Source organism: Pleurodeles waltl, chromosome 4_2, assembly GCF_031143425.1.
Source record: "Pleurodeles waltl isolate 20211129_DDA chromosome 4_2, aPleWal1.hap1.20221129, whole genome shotgun sequence".
In the NCBI taxonomy this organism is placed as follows: domain Eukaryota; kingdom Metazoa; phylum Chordata; class Amphibia; order Caudata; family Salamandridae; genus Pleurodeles; species Pleurodeles waltl.
Genome location: NC_090443.1, coordinates 1,049,795,443 through 1,049,807,938, shown reverse-complemented (window position 1 = coordinate 1,049,807,938; position 12,496 = coordinate 1,049,795,443). Strand labels below are relative to the sequence as shown.

Sequence of the window (12,496 nt, the reverse complement as noted above, 5' to 3'; positions counted from 1 at the left end):
CTATTTCCAAAGGTAGAGGGCGTTGCCTCCTTCTTCCAAAGGAAATCCTTTGTTCTGCTTTCCTCTGCTTGAGCAGGCTAAGCAGCAGGAGGACAGGCTGCCCCGAAAACCCCAGAAAACTGGTAGGAGCAATGATGGGGGTCCTCTAAGGAGACCCCAGAGCACTTGGAATCATACAAACAATACTGACAACAGTATTGGGTATGATTCCGACATGTTTGATACCAAACATGCCCAGGTTCGGAGTTACCATTATTTAGCTGGACACAGTTCCTGTGTCCAGTACATGGGTAAAATGTCTTCCCCTCACTCGTGCAGTGCAGGAAAATGGAGTGGAGTGCGTAGAGGTACGTCTGCTCATGCAGGGTTGCCCTCTCACACAAGTACCTGCACCTTGCCCTCTGGGCTAGGAGGGTCTGCCATAGGAGTGACTTAAAGTGACCTGATGCAGTGACCTGTAGTAAAAGGGTTCATGCACCTTTTCACACAAGCTGCAGTGGCAGGCCTGCAGACACATTTTGCATGGGTTTCCATGGGTGGCATAATACGTGCTGCAGGCCATGGGGAACCCCAGGTGCCCCAATGCCCTGGGTACCATGTACTAGGGACTTATATGGGGGCACCAGTATGCCAATTGTGGGTCGTACTAAGTCAGGAACAACCAGATTTATAGGGAGAGCGCACAATCACTGGGGTCCTGGTTAGCAGGAACCCAGTGAACAAAGTCAAAACACACTGACAGCAGGCAAAAAGTGGGGGTAACCATGCCAAAAAGAGGGTACTTTTCTACAATAACCTTGCAGAACCATCCTCCTTTGGCCAATAAGATGTCAAGGGCCATTCTATTCTGAATACCCACACTTTTTATGGCTATCATTCCCTAATGCAGATGCTATTTTCTCTGATGAATTCTATATTAGTCTAGACGATTCATTCAGCCGATGACTGTTATGAGCTACTCCAAGTGGGGGTATTATTTCTGCAAAGAAATGTATCAACTTCGAAATCAAAGGCGGCCATTCTTTCCTACCTTATGGTAGGTGTGTGCTGGTAGTTGTTTAACATGAAACACCCTGGGCATGACAAAAGACAGATAGCAGCTGGGGCAAATAAATATATTATTGTCCATCCATGCTCAGTGCTCTGTCTATATAATCTTTGCAGCTTCTGCTCCTTAAAACCAGGAGGTACTGAGTACGTGTGTTTACCCCTTGTGCTGTGATTAGTAGAATACAGGCATTGTGTGGCAATAGGTGTCCTATTAGCTGTTGTTCAGTCTCTAAATGGTTAAGTATTGGTTTGCAATCATTAAAGTCTAGGCTGGAATTTCTGACTCCTTCTCTGATATCCCAGTGGTTCCCAATCTGTGCACCACATCCTCTTGGGACGTCATCAAAACTAGCCAGGGGCGTCGCGCGCCAAGCACACAGTTTGGGATCCATTACCTGAACTTACGAAGAGTATCTGGTTGAATGTGTGAATGGTTGCATTACTAACATGGTGAATTAGTGTGCCTGCTGCAAAGGTCTGTGAGCTGGTCCAAGAGGGCACCTCAGCCTTGTGCTCCGTCGAAGTTGATGTAAATATGTTAAATTATCACTGAGCTGGTTGCATATGCTTGCGTCTAAGCACTACAGGAAACAGTGATTCGTATTAGCTATGTGCCCCTTATAAACATGCATATGTGCCCAGCGGGTCAGGGCAGACTGAGCTGTTCTTGCTCCTTCTAGCACCAGCTGGCACACCTGTTTACAGCGCATGGCACCTCTGGCTGGCAGCTCTGAGCCTCCGTTGGCATCACACCCGCATGGCAGCTGTGTTAGCCGGAATGAGCATTGAGTGACGTGCTGGCATTATACAATTAAAGGGACACACTGCCTGCTTTATATTAGCATCTTCTGACAGCTTAATCAGCAGATCATCGCTGAGAACTGGCTGGGGGGGGGCACCCCTCGAACAAAAGCGCAATTCTCATTTTGATTCCGCACGATAACAACGCGCACCCGCCAAGGGCCTCCCTGGGGCGAGAGATGCTCTTGTAAGATGCAGATGCCCTTCTATATATCCCTTAACAGTGGCGTTAAGTCCATTCCAGGGGGCCTCAAGATGGCCAGTTTGTCAGACAAAGGAAATGACTGAGCAGGGTGAATCAGTTTGCCCAGGATCACACGGTGTGGTAAACGCAGGGACGCAGCTAGACATGTTAATCACTAAACCGGATCTGCACCCAGGCGTTTGGAGGTTTCTAGTTCTTTTATGCTATAAAAAAAAAAGACTTGTAAGCTTGCCAGGGTTGGGGTGCATTACACGTGCGCGATGTTTGTGCAAAACGGTAATTGCAGGGACAACCCGTGTGCACACAATTTGGTGTAAAATATCATTAGCTTGCTTGCACATTAAGTTGTCTTGTAGTTTATAACTGTTTCATTTTTCGAATTTGTGTTTTCATTCTTTGTTACCGAGTTTCTTGTTTTCGTGCCCTTCAGACACTTTATTTGAATTTAACACAGACAAACGTGTAGGTGGGATCACAGCTTCTAGCTGCAAGTGCGTTAGTTACACTTTGGATGAACATATACTCGCCTGAAGCGCGACGATTTCATTAGCTTAAAACTCACACAGCTTACAACTTCAAAACGTTTTAAAAAGTTTACTATATAGAATATGAAAAAGCAGGTCCGTCGTGTGCATCGCGTGCAATCTGTTGCTGTAATTGCGTTGTGTGTGAACGTCTCAGCAGCAGCGAGTAAACCAATAACTGGTGTTTTTTCTTGGGTCCGATCCCACTGCGCTCTCAGCGTCACTGACGACGTGATGATCACAACTGAGTACTCAACACTTCGCAGACTGAGTTTTAAATTGTTTTAACCCGTGTATAGCTGCATTTTTGTAACCTCAGTGCACTGTTGCACACACAGAGCTCTGTGACCTGCAACACCTAAAGGAGCGTGACTCGTTGTTGCCACCGATGTGTGTAAAACGTTACTGTTGACGTGTGACTGTTCTCTCGCTTCCTGCAGTGTATAGCCACAACTAGGGGTGCACACCCCGACTCTCGCCACCTGCACTCGACTTCCTTTTACAGGCTTTTGTCAGCGCCGTGCGAGGAATAACTTCCCTCCTCCACTGTCGTGACAGGGGCTCCTTCTCGCCGCAGCTGGACCTTTTCTGACAGTGTGTGATGATGCCCCCCCCTCTACCCCCCCTCCCCCCGTGCCAGACTCTCACGCCTGGGCCTCTTTCTAAGGAAGAAGGGTCGATGAGCCTTTAACTGGGGGTTCTCCAGCGAGTAGCTCGGGAGCCCCAGTAGCTCTCCTGTGTGAGCCAAGCGTTTGTTGGCTTGAATTCATGATAAATGTACCCAAAAATGAAAAGCATGCATTTGCCATGACAGTGTGTACTTTCAGAGCTCATAAGCTGACGTTTAGAGAAAAAACTACAAACTATTATTGAAGCTAATATTCGAGTGATAAGTCATACAATATTACTAATATTTGTACCTTCGTGACGGGCATGACAGTTTTAGCTGTCACGTATTACCCACGTATCCCTGTCTGGCACACGGAGGTGGTCACTGCCAGGAATCTTGCATGGAGTGGCCACTATTGTAACCTTGCATGGGGTGGCCACCGCTGTAACCTTGCATGGAGTGCCCACCGCTGTAACCTTGCATGGAGTGGCCACTATTGTAACGTTGCATGGAGTGGCCACTATTGTAACCTTGCATGGAGTGGCCACTATTGTAACCTTGCATGGGGTGGCCACTATTGTAACCTTGCATGGGGTGGCCACTGCTGTAACCTTGCACGGGGTGTCCACTATTGTAACCTTGCATTGAGTGGCCACTGCTGTAACCTTGCGTGGGGTGGCCACTGCTGTAACCTTGCACGGAGTGGCCACTGCTGTAACCTTGCACGGGGTGTCCACTATTGTAACCTTGCACGGAGTGGCCACTGCTGTAACCTTGCGTGGGGTGGCCACTGCTGTAACCTTGCACGGAGTGGCCACTGCTGTAACCTTGCACGGAGTGGCCACTGCTGTAACCTTGCACGGAGTGGCCACTGCTGTAACCTTGCATGGAGTGGCCACCATTGTAACCTTGCATGGAGTGGCCACTACTGTAACCTTGCATGGAGTGGCCACTGCTGTAACCTTGCATGGAGTGGCCACTGCTGTAACCTTGCATGGAGTGGCCACTATTGTAACCTTGCGTGGGGTGGCCACTGCTGTAACCTTGCGTGGGGTGGCCACTGCTGTAACCTTGCGTGGAGTGGCCACTATTGTAACCTTGCATGGAGTGGCCACTATTGTAACCTTGCATGGAGTGGCCACTGCTGTAACCTTGCATGGAGTGGCCACTGCTGTAACCTTGCGTGGAGTGGCCACTGCTGTAACCTTGCGTGGAGTGGCCACTGCTGTAACCTTGCGTGGAGTGGCCACTGCTGTAACCTTGCGTGGAGTGGCCACTGCTGTAACCTTGCGTGGAGTGGCCACTGCTGTAACCTTGCATGGAGTGGCCACTGCTGTAACCTTGCGTGGAGTGGCCACTGCTGTAACCTTGCATGGAGTGGCCACTGCTGTAACCTTCGATGGAGTGGCCACTACTGTAACCTTGCATGGAGTAGCCACTATTGTAACCTTGCATGGAGTGGCCACTGCTGTGACCTTCGATGGAGTGGCCACTGCTGTAACCTGGCATGGAGTGGCCACTACTGTAACCTTGCATGGGGTGGCCACTATTGTAATCTTGCATATGGTGGCCACTACTGTAACCTTGCATGGGGTGGCCACTATTGTAACCTTGCATGGAGTGGCCACTACTGTAACCTTGCATGGAGTAGCAACTGCTGTAACCTTGCATGGAGTGGCCACTGCTGTAACCTTGCATGGAGTGGCCACTGCTGTAATCTTGCATGGAGTGGCCAATGCTGTAATCTTGCATGGAGTGGCCAATGCTGTAATCTTGCATGGAGTGGCCACTGCTGTAACCTTGCATGGAGTGGCCACTACTGTAACCTTGCATGGGGTGGCCACTGCTGTAACCTTGCACGGGGTGTCCACTATTGTAACCTTGCATTGAGTGGCCACTGCTGTAACCTTGCATGGAGTGGCCACTACTGTAACCTTGCATGGAGTGGCCACTATTGTAACCTTGCATGGAGTGGCCACTATTGTAACCTTGCATGGGGTGGCCACTGCTTTAACCTTGCATGGAGTGGCCACTGCTGTAACCTTGCGTGGAGTGGCCACTGCTGTAACCTTGCGTGGAGTGGCCACTGCTGTAACCTTGCGTGGAGTGGCCACTATTGTAACCTTGCATGTAGTGGCCACTATTGTAACCTTGCGTGGAGTGGCCACTATTGTAACCTTGCATGTAGTGGCCACTATTGTAACCTTGCGTGGAGTGGCCACTGCTGTAACCTTGCATGGAGTGGCCACTGCTGTAACCTTGCGTGGAGTGGCCACTGCTGTAACCTTGCGTGTAGTGGCCACTGCTGTAACCTTGCGTGTAGTGGCCACTGCTGTAACCTTGCGTGGAGTGGCCACTGCTGTAACCTTGCGTGTAGTGGCCACTGCTGTAACCTTGCGTGGAGTGGCCACTGCTGTAACCTTGCGTGGAGTGGCCACTGCTGTAACCTTGCGTGGAGTGGCCACTGCTTTAACCTTGCATGGAGTGGCCACTGCTGTAACCTTGCGTGGAGTGGCCACTGCTGTAACCTTGCGTGGAGTGGCCACTGCTGTAACCTTGCATGGAGTGGCCACTGCTGTAACCTTGCGTGGGGTGGCCACTGCTGTAACCTTGCACGGAGTGGCCACTGCTGTAACCTTGCACGGAGTGGCCACTGCTGTAACCTTGCGTGGGGTGGCCACTGCTGTAACCTTGCATGGAGTGGCCACCATTGTAACCTTGCATGGAGTGGCCACTACTGTAACCTTGCATGGAGTGGCCACTGCTGTAACCTTGCATGGAGTGGCCACTGCTGTAACCTTGCATGGAGTGGCCACTATTGTAACCTTGCATGGAGTGGCCACTGCTGTAACCTTGCGTATGGTGGCCACTGCTGTAACCTTGCGTGGAGTGGCCACTATTGTAACCTTGCATGTAGTGGCCACTATTGTAACCTTGCATGGAGTGGCCACTGCTGTAACCTTGCGTGGAGTGGCCACTGCTGTAACCTTGCGTGGAGTGGCCACTGCTGTAACCTTGCGTGGAGTGGCCACTGCTGTAACCTTGCGTGGAGTGGCCACTGCTGTAACCTTGCGTGGAGTGGCCACTATTGTAACCTTGCGTAGAGTGGCCACTGCTGTAACCTTGCGTGGAGTGGCCACTGCTGTAACCTTGCGTGGAGTGGCCGCTGCTGTAACCTTGCGTGGAGTGGCCACTGCTGTAACCTTGCATGGAGTGGCCACTGCTGTAACCTTCGATGGAGTGGCCACTACTGTAACCTTGCATGGAGTAGCCACTATTGTAACCTTGCATGGAGTGGCCACTGCTGTAACCTGGCATGGAGTGGCCACTACTGTAACCTTGCATGGGGTGGCCACTATTGTAACCTTGCATGGGGTGGCCACTATTGTAATCTTGCATATGGTGGCCACTACTGTAACCTTGCATGGGGTGGCCACTACTGTAACCTTGCATGGGGTGGCCACTATTGTAACCTTGCATGGAGTAGCCACTGCTGTAACCTTGCATGGAGTGGCCACTGCTGTAACCTTGCATGGAGTGGCCACTGCTGTAACCTTGCATGGAGTGGCCAATGCTGTAATCTTGCATGGAGTGGCCAATGCTGTAATCTTGCATGGAGTGGCCACTGCTGTAACCTTGCATGGAGTGGCCACTGCTGTAACCTTGCATGGGGTGGCCACTGCTGTAACCTTGCATGGAGTGGCCACTACTGTGATCTTGCATATGGTGGCCACTACTGTGATCTTGCATATGGTGGCCACTACTGTAACCTTGCATGGGGTGGCCACTATTGTAACCTTGCATGGAGTGGCCATTACTGTAATATTCCATGGAGTGGCCACTGCTGTAATCTTGCATATGGTGGCCACATCTTGCATGACGCGGTCACTACTGTAATCTTGCGTGGCGTGATCATTACTGTAATCTTGCGTGGCGTGGTCATTACTGTAGTCTTGCGTGGCGTGGCCACTATTACAACACAAATAATATTAGCAGCTCTGAGCTACTTTCATTGAACTTAAGTCGCTCTTATTACAGAAAAGGTTGGAGACCCCCTCTTTAACTTCAGTCGTGGTTCCTTGGGAGTAGCTTTGTGGGCTGCTGTAGCAGTTCCACGTGTCACACTCCTGTTGCTTTGCTGTTATTTTTTTAGCAGTTTCATGTAGCGCAAACTCGACCTGAAGGCATTGCAGTGTTTTTTACATGAGCACCAGTGACATTTAACAAGGACATGTTTATTTTCTGTGGTCACGGGGAGTTTAAGTGATGTGACCAGAATCACAGGATGTTGAGTGGATGCTGAGACTCAAACCTGGTTCCCCAGTTCCATAGTCGGCAGCTCTGGCCACACCCTCTCCACATTTCTTCATCCAGTTTTGTAGAACGCTTCATCTCCTCAGTTTCATGTCTGCCTCAGTCTGTCTTGGCCTCTAACAAGCCTGCCCACTAACCAGAGTTTCACTGCCCACTGAAAAAGTGCTTCAACGCCTTGCCAGGCACACTAGACGCTATAGTATTCACAGTACAATTACTACAAAGTAAACAACAATGACTTTGAGAAGACGGCACGCTTAAGAGGAGGCGGGCCTAGGTGGACTGATATCCAAAGAGCCACAGAATGGGGCGCTGTTGGCTTCTTCAGCCTGGGGGCCGGACCTGTACAAGACTAGACGCTAGTTTCCTGTGGGCGTGGTCTTAGATTTGTGTGCATAATTCTGCAGCAACGGATGTGTTTCTAGGCTTCCTGTTAATGATAGGATTACATCTATGATTATAGCACCTTCATCGGCTTCATCTCAATTATTTTCTGGGAGAAAAACGGAAGTACTCCTGAGGCCGGGCTTACACCTCCCACCTGCCCAACAAAATGAACATAATGAGAAGCGCGTCCAATGGCGCAAAGAGCTGCGGGTTGAAACTAATATCCTATTTTTTTATCAGGACCTCCCTATTCATCACCCAAACAGTGCAGGGACTCGGTGTCTGTCCTTGTGGTATCTTGTCCTTTTGCAGTTCCGTAGCCAAAGAGGGATAGTGCCCGCTCTCATGTAGCACGTCTTGTACAAGGGCACAGCTCACGGTGCTTGTTAATGGCACTACACTGGAGGCAATTCATCCTCAGTACTGGTGGGCAGATGTGTGCAAACATAACTAAGGCGCTTAATACGCCATCAGATTTCTACAGGAGCTCAGTGTAACAGTTCCCTTCATACTTTGGTTCTAATTCCGACCAGTCCATTGCAGAAGTAATGGAAACCGACCTCGTGCTCATTAAAATGTAATCATTCAAAGTTCCTTCCGTCTCCTCTGCCGTCTTGATAGGCTCCTTGAGGATGATGGGCACTCCCGCCACTATTATTGGTGGCTCAAAGATGCACCACGGAGCCCGTAACCAAGGCCACTTCTTCATTGTTACTCAGTTGGCACACTTTACCGCAATGTTAGTTGTCAAGAGTACCTGGAATGAGCCTTTCCACTGGGGTTGAAGGCAATGGTGTCTGGTGTGCACCTTCACGGACACCCTAACGTCTGGGTGCAAAGTATGTCTTACGGTTTCTGGTGGATCACAGCGCAATATCTCTGTTAATTTCCTGCAATATCGCAATGCCAAGTCATCCATTTTGGTCAATAGAAAACCATATGTGATGAAGTACATGCATAGGCTTCCCTATGAAAATATCAACCTGACTTAGTTTAGTAACTCAGTCATGGGTGCACCATATAGCCATCAAGGTCGTTGGAAGGACATCAATCCAGGATATGTTGGTGGATGCACCAATTTTTCTCAATTTATTCTTAAGCACCCCATAATCGATACTTGTGGGTGATGGGCTCAGTGGAACCTCTGCATCAGGTCCCCTACTTTTGGAGATGCCCTTGATTACTTGGGAAATAACGTCGGGTCCATAGTCCAAGCTGAGGAGGCTTAGGACAGATCTCAAAACATGGAACCAGTTCTATAGGAAGACTTTCTGATACAGGTAATGCATCACGGTTCTGTCTGGGGAAGGGCTCTGTCCATTCAAAAAACATACTACATCCAAACTGTCCTCTTGGTTGAGAAAACAGGCTAGTGGTGCCTTCTCATCCTACATCTGACAGACCATGAAAAAATGGCATTGATGGGAACAATTTCATGGGAAACACAATTTTCCCATTTGGGCCTACCCATATCTCTTCTTCTGCGTGCACAGATCCACACCAGGCCCAATACTGTAGTTTATCTTCTGTAGCTTGTTGTTTCACATGCCATGGAGCAGAGCATTTATAAATCACTTCAGAGGCATTTGCATTTTCACAAGTGTTGTGACGGTACGTCTTCTGCATGTCTCTGGAGAGCGTGCTTCCCCTGCCTTACGGTGATCGACAGGCAAGTCACATAAAGTTACTGTATGGATTCTGCAACCCTCCCTCAGTGAACATGACAAACATGAGGTCGAGTGAGGAATGCATAGTGCACCCCCATTTCCCAGAGAGTGTCTTCTGCCCTCTCTACCAAGGGAGTGGTAGACTGACAGTGGTGGCAGCAATAAATCTATAGTCGGGGATACCTGTATCCTTGTACCCTTGGAGGGGAGGGGTGGCTTCTAGCCATCCTCCTGCTTAAATCTGTGCAGCCTTCTTTGCTCGTGGTCCTGTTTCCTTTGACTCCCTGGGATGTGTGTTTGAGAGCCAGTAGGTTCCCTACGGGAGAACCGTGAGGTGAGCCTTTGTGTTTACTGTGAGCTGAGCTGTTCTGCTTGACGTTCCAGCTCCCCAGTGCCCCTCCCTATTCCTTGTAGAAGCCTGGTGGGCTGGGGGTAGACACTTGCTCTTATCTGTGTTTAGCTGCCCTAACTCTGCTAGGAGGGATGATGGTCAGTGCCTCCTGGCCTGGAGATAAATACAATTTCTCCCTTATGAGAATAGCCTGGGCTGATAGCAAGAGTCTGTTCCGTGATGGTCAGTGCCTCCTGGTTTGGAGTTAAATAAAATTCCTCTCTGGGTAATAGCCAAGGCTCAGTCAAGAGTCTGTCTTGAAGGACTGTAACTCATCCTTGCATGCTTTGCACATGCAGTGAGCATGACACACATGTGGCTCATGATTGGAGGGGCACTCAGGATTCAAAAATAGCAGACCCTCTGATTGGATCAACCTATCAATAAAAGGTGATAAATGTCTGGTCTGGGTTGTCAGTGGTTGTTCAAGACTGGTCTCCAGTTCTAACAAGCATCTACAGGAGCCAGCTGTGGGCCTGTGGTGTAAAGGCACGGAAGCTTGCTCACCGCATCTTAACTTGAGTTTTCTCTGTGATGGATTCTGCTGTGAAGGAGCAAAAGCATCAATCAGCAGCTGGAATGCAGAAGCAGGGGACCAACCGTTTGTGAGGCATCGGCCTCGAAGACAAAGAAATTGCAAACTGCTGCTCAAGAGAAGGAAGCTTGCAGCACCTCAACAGAGGGATATGGGGAAGCTTGATTCCAGCCGTCCTCTGAAGGTGAGGTCACTTCTGCCCAGACCCCCGTGCTGTTGGAGCCTGGGATACTTACAGTTACAATCTGTAGCTGGGGAAGAGTGTTCTGTGGTACAGGCCCCCTACCTTTCTGTTTGTGATACATGGGTGTACAGGGTGTACTGACACTCTGGCTAATACCCTCTTACAGCTAGCCAGTGGCTACTGGACTAGGTGGACTCAGTAAACTGTACCAAGACATCAGGCACCTGTGATCAGATCCCTGACACCACCAGAGCGGTGTCCTTGCTAAGGAGGGGAGGGCACTCCTGTTCTTTGGGTGGTGGGTTCTGGGGATGATCTGTTTGACTTCACATCATATGCTGAAACTACATCACTGCAATACAAGGATTGGTGTCATGGCTGTAGCGAATGAGAGCAACCCTGTGCAACATGGTCTGTGGCATGCAATGCTAATTGTGAGTCTACATGCTAACTGTGTTTGTATAGTGCTTAGTGTCTAGGCGCTATAATACTATTTGGGGTCAGGACACTGGACCAGAGGGTTGTAGAGGTGTCTGGTTTTCAGTTTATCCTAGTTTTATGTGTAGTATATTTCTCCTATGTGTATTAAGGATTAAAGTACTTTTCTTTTTAAAAAGTAAAGCAGTGACTGGACATTGATCCTATTAGCTGGTAGTACAGTGTACCCTGTATCCTGAATGTCTAAACCCTCCTCACCTGCTTTAAGCCTTGGGCTGCTTTGTCTCGCGATCCTGAGAGAGTCTGGTGCTGGAGAGGAGCACTTGCTTATCCAGTTCTGGGTCCACTAGTCCCGGGTCCCCAGGACACCAGTGGGGGACCCCCCAGTTGATGCGATTGGAGCAGAGTAGCCCCTGAGTGCCCTGGTGCCCATTAGACTGGGGCAAACAACAAGAACAAAAGAACAAAGAAACAAACCTCAAGCTGTGCTGGGAGTTCCTTTGACATAATCTCTTGAGTACATATGAGCTGCACATTTCATTAAGGACGCTTTTCATGGTAACGAGAGTTTATAGGTCATATGTCAATGCTGCAGAAGTGCATGAATGACGTCAACACTTTTGTTTTAATCCACAAATGGCAATAATCCATTATCAACAGTCAAATATACTTTTGTAAAACTCCTAAAACATGTGAACCCCCTCAAAACGTTTAATCTTTCAAGAAGCATTTCAGAACTACATCCGCCTCGAGCACGACAGCCTTTGGCTTTTGTATAAAATTAACTTGGGGGGCGGTGCTCCCTGTTCTGCCCTTTCTTCCCTACACTGTCTGCTTGGCAGAGGTCACAGACACAACAGCCTAGCGCCTTGAAGCCCCACACGTGGGGGGATCGAGGGAACAAGAGGATAGTTCGGGCTGTCATCATCTGCGCAATCTGAAGTCCGGAAAGGGCAAAGACAAGTCTATCCAGACCACATAAGGTGCCCCCCAATGGGCATGTTTTCAAATGTGGGGGACCAGGACACCCTGTGTGTCCCACTACATAAAAGAGCCGTGCAGTTTTACCTAATCCACTCACACAGTCAACAGCTTTACCCACTGTGCAACTCAACACACATGTATCTGGATAAGCTGCAATCTGAAACTATTGGTACCAAATATTCCTTATTTACACATAGGTGCCCAGCCACTGACGCACAACCCTGCGTAAGGTTCTACTGTGACCACATCTGTGCCACGTCATCACTACCAGTTCTGTGTGCACACAGACTAAAATGCCATTAGGACTCTTATCTTAAAAGGACAATTTAAACAGCACTTCAACTTTATCAACGGAAAATGCTGAAAGCATAGTGCCTGACCTATGAAGGGTGCAAGGGTTCAAAGG

At 49.2% G+C, this 12,496-nt stretch overlaps 1 protein-coding gene across 1 annotated transcript; it reads right to left on the bottom strand.

Moving 5' to 3' along the window:
* Positions 1–3,571: 3,571 nt before the first annotated feature.
* Positions 3,572–5,185, bottom strand: LOC138294021 (shematrin-like protein 1). Its single transcript, XM_069233272.1, has one exon. It carries the CDS (start codon positions 5,183–5,185, stop codon positions 3,572–3,574), a length of 1,614 nt encoding a protein of 537 aa, XP_069089373.1.
* Positions 5,186–12,496: the final 7,311 nt, after the last annotated feature.